This window comes from Quercus lobata, chromosome 1 (genome assembly GCF_001633185.2).
Source record: "Quercus lobata isolate SW786 chromosome 1, ValleyOak3.0 Primary Assembly, whole genome shotgun sequence".
In the NCBI taxonomy this organism is placed as follows: Eukaryota; Viridiplantae; Streptophyta; class Magnoliopsida; order Fagales; family Fagaceae; genus Quercus; species Quercus lobata.
Window position 1 is genome coordinate 39,101,654 of NC_044904.1, and position 8,287 is coordinate 39,109,940.

At 37.6% G+C, this 8,287-nt stretch overlaps 1 protein-coding gene and 1 long non-coding RNA gene across 4 annotated transcripts; one reads left to right on the forward strand and one right to left on the reverse strand.

Moving 5' to 3' along the window:
• Window positions 1-567: 567 nt before the first annotated feature.
• On the forward strand, window positions 568-4,949 carry LOC115989835 (protein CHUP1, chloroplastic). Of its 3 annotated transcripts, none has more exons than XM_031113720.1 (5): window positions 568-1,400; window positions 1,497-1,813; window positions 1,901-2,012; window positions 3,639-3,770; window positions 3,847-4,949. In XM_031113720.1, exons 1-5 carry the CDS (start codon window positions 774-776, stop codon window positions 3,886-3,888), a joined length of 1,230 nt encoding a protein of 409 aa, XP_030969580.1. In that variant the 5' UTR covers window positions 568-773; the 3' UTR covers window positions 3,889-4,949. The 3 variants fall into 3 exon arrangements, with proteins under 3 accessions (XP_030969580.1, XP_030969587.1, XP_030969574.1); XM_031113714.1 differs by having other exon boundaries at window positions 575-1,400; window positions 3,840-4,949; XM_031113727.1 differs by lacking the exons at window positions 3,639-3,770; window positions 3,847-4,949 and adding an exon at window positions 3,076-3,402.
• Window positions 4,950-4,970: 21 nt separating this feature from the next.
• LOC115989853 lies at window positions 4,971-5,624 on the reverse strand. Its single transcript, XR_004092129.1, has 2 exons — window positions 5,381-5,624; window positions 4,971-5,270 (listed from the first exon to the last, which is right to left on the reverse strand). It is a non-coding gene; the product is annotated as an uncharacterized LOC115989853 (long non-coding RNA).
• Window positions 5,625-8,287: the final 2,663 nt, after the last annotated feature.

The window sequence follows — 8,287 nt, forward strand, 5'->3', positions numbered from 1 at the left end:
AGAACACTGTGCATCAGTTCACATAAGATCGCCTTAAAATAAACGTCATAAATAAAACCGGGTTTGACCTAATGATTTCAACATTCCAGTCCAGGATTGACACTTGGACCATGAGGATTTGAAAGTTTCATACATGGGAGGTTGGAATTTTGCAATCAGTCATATTTCATTTGTTATTCGGGCCATGTTTCAAAGACTACGTGTAAAATATTAAAAAGAAAGGGTCTATGATCCGGTCAAACATAAACCATAGTAGGCTTATGGTTTTGTACTTTATGACATGATTTTAATAGCTAACAAAACCCGTATTAATGAAAAATAGAGCCAAGCAAAAGGAGTATTATGGTAAATTCCACTTAAGAAAATTAATGTTGTACCTAACTTGATTTCCTCAAGAATTAATCACATGCAAGCCACCCAAAGTAATATTTTCACCTAAACTGCAAATTGAAAGAAGTGCAACTGTGCAAGAAAAAAAAAAAATTTCCCCATTTAACACCAAAAATTGCAAATGTCCAAAGCATCCTTGTGTGTGTAGACTAATGTACATCACTATATTGTTTAGTGTTTACCGCCCAAAGCCAAAACGCCATTTCTAGAATATCTAGGGGCATTTTCTTTAATATCACTCCTGAGTCCTGAGGCTTAGGTAAACATGACAACCTTGCTTAAAAAGCAAGATCATAAATAAAAGAGGAAAGAAGCAACAATTGGGTGTGACTCCTAGTCCTATGTCTGTGTCATCCTTCCAGTGAAAGACTAGCAGAGACAGAATGCCACAAGAGGACGATGAATCAGAGATCAAGCTTCTCAAGAAAGAACTTGAAGTGTCTCGGGCCAGGATTGAACCATTGGAGAAAGAGAAACAGGAGTTAAAACAGGAAGTAAGCCGTCTAAAAGCACAAATAAGTTCCCTTAGAGCACACAATAATGAGAGGAAGACCATGCTATGGAAGAAGTTACAGAATTCCTTGGACAGCAACTATACAGATGCATCTCAACACAAACCATCAATTTTCATGAGTGTATCAGAACAACGTCCAGGAGTACCAGAAAAGACGAGTGCCGGAACAGATATCCCAGAAGCAATAGCAGAGAAGAAAACAATAAAGGTACCAAACCCACCACCAAGGCCTCATTCAGTCACTCCTTCCTTGCCTAAGGAAGTAGTGAAAGGAAACACAGCACCACCAACACCGCCACCACCGCCACTGCCATCAAAATTGCTAGCTGGGTCAAGAGCAGTGCGGCGAGTGCCAGAGGTTATGGAGTTATACCGTTCACTAACTAGGAGAGATGCCAACAAGGACAACAGAACCAATCCTGCAGGAACTCCAGTAGTTGCGTTTACTAAGAACATGATTGGAGAAATAGAAAATCGCTCATCATATCTTTCAGCTGTAAGTATGGTAGCACTAGCCAGCCTATTCTTCATATTTATTAGTTTATCTGAAAACTATTCTGACACTAAATATGCAATGCAAATTCATGGACAGATAAAATCAGATGTGGAAAGTCGCGAAGAATTCATCAAGTTCTTGGTTAAAGAGGTAGAGTCTGCAGCTCATAGAGATATATCTGAGGTAGAGTCATTCGTGAAATGGCTAGATGAGGAATTATCATCACTGGTTGATGAAAGGGCAGTACTTAGGCATTTCCCACAGTGGCCAGAACGTAAAGCAGATGCACTAAGGGAGGCTGCTTTCACCTACCGAGATCTAAGGAGCCTTGAATCTGAAGTTTCACATTTTGAGGACAACCCAAAAGAGCCTTTGGCCCAGGCTCTAAGAAGAATTCAAGCATTGCAAGACAGGCGAGCATGTATAAACTATTATATATACCAACTTAGTAGTTTCATTCCACACATAGATTAATTACATGATCATATTTCAAACTACAGGTTGGAACAAAGCATCGACAATATAGAAAGGATGAGGGAAAGCACAAGCAAGAGGTACAGGGATCTCCTAATCCCTTGGGAATGGATGCTGGACACAGGCCTAATTGGTCAGGTAGGCAGCACATAGCTGATCTTTTTTTACCCCAAACCTTTTGAGGTTCAATTGATAAGAATGCCTTACCAGTAAGAAAATGATTGATAATAACTGGTATTGCAAATTAAACTAGTAGATATTTATCAATCAGGGTTTCTTTTCTTTTCTTTTCTTCTTCTTCTTCTTCTTCATCCTTTTTTTTTTGGTTCTTGTAATTTTTAAGGTACAAACCAAATTGTCCTTCCATTTGATAAATAGGAAAGTGCAGTAGTCCCTGCCAACATTTATCAGTCAATAAACCTCATAAAAAATAACCTCGACAATAGAAAATGAGGACAATCGAAATTGTCTAATCTATTGCAGTAATTAGCGGTCAAGCACATGACTAATAATCGGAAAAAATTCCCCTGGACAAATGATTAGTGTCAAAGGATGCTGGGACTTCATAGCTAGCTGACAAAGCTAGAATGACTTGATGGCCAGCATCGACCCTTTGATACAAACTGATACAAGGCAGCCATGTAGACATCTATATCTTCATCCTAATAACCTACACGAAAGTTTCCAAGTCGGCCAATCATTTTATATAGGCTTTTCAATTTTTTAATGGGTGCCAATCATTTTATATAGCTTGCAATTAACAGCAGGTGTCATTAAAGAGGAATTTAACGGTGCCATTGCATTGGGAAGTAACAAAAAACTGAAGCTCACACCAATTAGGAAAAGGAATTAGAGGATGCCTACTCTTTCCTTGAGTGCATTCAACCTCGGATCCCTAGGGGTGGTGGGAGTGACACTTCTCATTGGTGTCTCAAAGGGAATGGCAAGTTATAATACCATTAGGGGTGCAGCTGTATCCATTTTTCCGTGGAAGGGTGTTTGGAAAGCTAAAATCCCTAAGAGGGTGACTTTTTTTGTGTAGACAGCGATTCATGGACAGATCCATACATTAGATAATCTTATGCTTAGAGGTCACATTTTGGTGAATTGGTGTTGTATGTGTCGTCGAAATGAGGAAACTGTGGATCATCTTCTCCTCCACTGTCCTATAGCTTACTCTTTGTGGGTTTATATGTTTCAGATCCTTGGGACTTAATGGGTCATGCCAGGCTCTGTGAAAAGCTTGGTGTATTGTTGGAGCTTTTGGCTGGGAAAATTTAATTCAGACATTTGGAATATGGTTCCTGATTGTTTGATGTGGATTGTTTGGACGGAAAGAAATCGGCGCTCTTTTTAGGATACCGAAAAATCCTTGGTTCAGTTACAAGCGCTATGCCAAAAGACTTTATTTGATTGGTCTAGGTGTTGGGGCTTCTCGGATTGTTCCACTATCTTGGAATTTATTTCATCTCTTAGTATTGCTCATTAAGTTTATTTTTTATGTTTGTTGCTTTTTGTTTGTTTGTAGCATTTCTTTGTGTTCACCATCATGAACACCTTTTACTTGCTTTCTTCTATTTTTCAGTTTGATTAATAAAATTCTTATTACTTATCAAAAAAAAAGGAAAGTTGATTATCATAAAAACACTCCCCCAAAACCAACGCACCTCAACAATAACCGAAACCTTTTATGTATTTTTGGGGAAACCAGGTCTCCAATTAAGCAAAGGCAAATAACTGTAAATCCTACTTCATTCTTAGCAGATGAAATTAAGTTCACTAAAGCTGGCCAAGGAATACATGAAAAGGATAGCTAAAGAACTGCAGTCTGATGAATGCTCAAATGATGACAATCTTATGCTTCAAGGAGTTCGATTTGCATATCGAGTACACCAGGTAAAATGGACACCTAACTTTTAATGCTAATCATTAATCTGTAGTCTTACTAAACTTCAAAACCTTCAGTTTGCAGGCGGTTTTGATGCAGAGACCATACAAGTATTTCAAAAGCTAAAGAAAGTCGGCTTGGGTAGTGACAAATGATTACACGCATAGCTAAACACCCCAGAGATATTAGAAGAATGTGGAAATTATCTAGCTGTATACTATCAATCTACCAGTGTGAGGTGAAGTGCCATACGAGTTAAATTAGCTATTCAATATTGGAAATATTTGGTATATATCAATTTAGACAAGGATAAGTTCCAATATGACGAATCTGAGTTCTAGTATTCTAAGACACGTTCAAAGTTTATTCAAAGCTGTAGCAAGGCAAACCCTTGTAAGGCTTGATGAAGCAAGTCCTTCCTAAAGTCTAATGCACATATTACAACTGCACAGACCTTACCATCCATATTAAGATGTGATCTATTAACTAATGACTCAAACAAAACAACTAAGCCATTCCTTCCTTCGCTACCAAGGAATAAACTAACTGGAAATCATTTACAAATGCACACACATATCCTAAATGATTTAGATAAAACCACCAGGCAAGCTCAATTGCATTTCATATTTTCAAATATATATCCAATCAAATTCTCTTTTGGTAACAATATATTAGAATGGAAACCATAGTACAAGAATGTTTTGTACACACAGAATCATTAGTCTTAAGGACAAATCATGAAAATTTATGCTAGCCCATGTAGCTCACTCAGCTACCAAGAATTCAAAACTGGTTACCAATTACTGAAATCTATATTTAAACTACTGTATAAATGTTTACATGGGAAGAATAAACCGAACTATCTAAAAATTCTAGAAATACATTTATGAATTGGTTCATCCGGCTCAGAAACAATTTTCAGGTTTGCCAAACAACCCTTTAGAACACCCTAAGAGCCCAGTGCAATGTGAGGTTGTTTTGTCAATTAGATTTATTATAAACACATTCAAATCCAAATCTATAAGATCAGATTCCACTACAAACATAATAGAAATGGGTTTTGCATTCTAATTCCCATTCCATCTTATTATGGCCATAGAATCAAAACCTGTTATTTGCAACAATAACACAATCGCATTCACATAAACAATACTATCAAACTCAAAAGCAAAAAAAAAAAAAAAAAATCAGTTCCATCGACATGGTAGATTCATAAAACCCATCTCATAATGCAAATATCAAAATCTTTAACAGAGTCACTAGCAAACAAAAGTTGTTAAGGTGTCCACAAAACGTTGCCAAAAGTTTCACAAATAACCCTAAAACGAAAGCTAAATTATAAAGCTTCAAAAACCAAAGGAACAGCCAGAAACGCCGATGTAAGAGGTTGATCGAGGCAGTTGCTTGTGCATAGCGATGGTGATAGTGCTACACTCTCGCTTCTACTTGGATCTCTGTCTCATCTTTCGGCGCTTCCTCTTCAACCTCCTCATACGCTTCTTCTTCCACTGTTAAACAAAGAAACAAATCAAAATGCAATTAACATTTGAATCGAGCGAAGGGAAAATGTTTCATCACAAAGCAGGAGAAGTATAACATGGCACTGATTTTTGTTTACCTTGGCTCTCATGGCTACGGAGTGAGAGAAAAACCCTAGCCTTGCTTCTTCGTTTAGCTCTGCGCAGCCGCGAAAAATGAAGGCTCTGGAACAAGCGGAATTGGGGCTTTGGGAACGGCTTTAGTGATATTTATATGCAAACCCTACTTTTATCTGGGCCGGGGTTGCTTTTGGATAGGGCCCACAGAAAAACGGGCTTTCAATTTCATGGGCTTTAGTTAAGTACAATTATACGATTTTGTCGCTTTCGATTTACCAGAAACGACAGTCGTTTCCATTTTCATTTTGTCAAGTTTATATTTTGATTTAAATTGAGGTTCGAGTCTTTTTTTTTTTTTTTTTTTCCTTTTTCTTTTTTTAATTTTGTAGGAAGACAAAAAGACTGGCCCAAGCTGAGCACACCCGAAGTTAAGGGCAGCCCAAGCCTGGTCAATTCTAATTAGGTGAATGTCGAGCTGTTATACATTAGGGGTGCAACCCCAGCAAAAATGCCTACATAAAAGTCTATTTTCACTGAGAAAGCAAAGTAGTGTCTTAGGGAAGTTTGTTAGCCGAACATAAGATTCGGCGTTAGGCACAAGTTAATCATTTTGATGGGCAGGATAGTGGGCCTCACTCTTGGTACACGATTAGACACATTGGAACAGTGACCTAGACGCAAAAAGCCACTCGGATCCTAGGAGTGGAGGGACCCACACATGTGTGGAATATTCTGTCATCATGATTGTTCCACTAAGAGGAATGTATAAAAAGTAGAAGAGGATCAAGGTAAAGGGGTTGGAACAAAAGCTAGAAGAGAGAAAATATGAGAGAAGATAAAGAAATAGCATTTGGGGAAGGTGACCAAACTTGGTCATAAAAGGGGGGTTCTTGGTGGTAAGCTATCCTCCTCAGATAGGTACGCTTGGAGCAAATGAACATTATAACACCATCATCAAACCATCAATTATAGGCCCACCTATTTCTGGGATCTCTCATTGTGAGCTATACTCAAATAATTAGTTGGGGAATCAAGCCCAACGAGCCTACAAATCACTGGGGAGGACCCCTAGAAATTTATAATTCGTTTTTTAGGGAGGGGAATTTGAACTATATACATTTTTATTAAGAAGTGACAATTGAGCAAAAAAAACTCTAGAAAGTAATGGCATCTTTTGTGATATCTCAATTATATGACTCTAACCCACCTTTTCATTCTTTACTATTTACTTATCTTCAAAAAAATAAAAATAAAAAAATAAGGATTGTGATGATACATTGTGAATAGCTTGAGAAAGAAATAAGGTCAAAATTGTATATTGCCTTAGTCCTTAGGTTCTAGTATTTGTTTCAGCTTTTTATATATAAACTTATTTCACTTATTTGTGTATAACCAAGTGCAATTAATATCCACACACACACACACATGTGTGTGTGTGTGTGTGCGAGCTTGTTTTCTTCTTCACTCCCTCTCTAGCCTTCTTTGGCCCCTGGACGAGGCCCTCAAATGATTACCTCCAGGGCTTATTGATCCCTCTACATGTGGCTCCTCCATCCTGACAACAATACACTAACTTTGGGTTTTCAGTTGAGTAAGCGATTCACACAAACAATGCTAATTGTGCGAGCTTGTTTCCCCAAGGTAACTCGTTAGCCCTAAGGATAGGCCCTCAATTTATTTATATAATGTGGGTGATGGGATTCCTACAATGGGAAGCCCCCTATGGCCAATCTAACAATCCAAATGACTGAGTTTTTGGTCTAGCTTGTATCCTCCTACCCCTTTTTGTATTCCCCCCGAGGAGTCCCCAAGTTATTGGTGAGCTTCTCATCTTTTGTTGTTCCTCCCAATTCTCTCTTGTGTATGTCTCTCACCTTCTGTCCCCCCCCCCCCCACTTTCTTTCTCACTTCTTCGGCCCTTATTTATAGACTTCCCTTAGTAGGGTAGTCATGATGGTGGGCAGGCTTTTCAGGTGGGTGAGGCCCTTCTGGAATAGATTCCTGACCAAATAGGACCCACTTTTCAAGACAAATGTGACTATTTTGAAACTTGCACCTGCTGTCGATTGGTTCTTGGCAGAAGATTTCCCCCAAGGCACTATCGTGCCGAACAGTTACATCCCCGATTTGTAGCTAGCTTTTGGACTGGTGTGGCATACAACTTGTTATTGGGCTTGGGGTTCTCTATTTACTGAAATTGATGGGTTGGGCCTCTATGTCACGCTTGTGCAATGGGCTGGGCCTAAATACCATGCCCATACAATATATATATATATATATATATATATATGAATGAGAAAGGGAAGATTTGCTATTAGTATTATACATAAAGCAAGAGTTTGAAACAAAGACTAAAATGATAAAGCAAGTAGAAGACAAATAACAAAGACTTTATTACTTGGGAAGGCATTCAAAAAACTTAAATAGAAGGTTGGACTCTATACTGAGTTTTGCCTTTCTTCTTCAACATGCAAGCCTTTTATAGGCTATAGATTTCAAATTACATTACAATCTATTTTACAAGCAATAAAATAAAATAATAAATATGTGTAAATTTTGAAATGATCAAATAACTAATCCATTAGAATAAAAACAAATACTCATGTAAGACATGGAAACAACCAATCATCTTCTCATGGGTGGGGTTCCTCCTTTTCCTAAGATGGTCCCACCCATTCCATAGGCTTCTACTAAACTTCAATATATTTTTCCTAAATTTCAAATTCTGATAGTTTTGAGCATGACTAAAATTATTTATGGTTATGTGAACAAAATCTTCCATGTTAATAACTCACAACTTGAATGCTTTTAATTAAAATTTTACAACTTGAGAGAGAGATAGATTTTAAGGAACATCAAATAGATTGAAAAATGCTCAATAATTTTCCGCAGTAATTTGATTTAAAGTTCACTAATAATATGAAATT

Excerpts from the sequence above, each read along its gene's own strand:
- LOC115989835 (XM_031113714.1), top strand. The coding sequence starts at position 774 with ATGCCACAAGAGGACGATGAATCAGAGATCAAGCTTCTCAAGAAAGAA. Across the intron at positions 1,401-1,496 it reads GCTCATCATATCTTTCAGCT|ATAAAATCAGATGTGGAAAG; the intron begins GTAAGTATGGTA and ends ATTCATGGACAG. Across the intron at positions 2,013-3,638 it reads ACACAGGCCTAATTGGTCAG|ATGAAATTAAGTTCACTAAA; the intron begins GTAGGCAGCACA and ends CATTCTTAGCAG.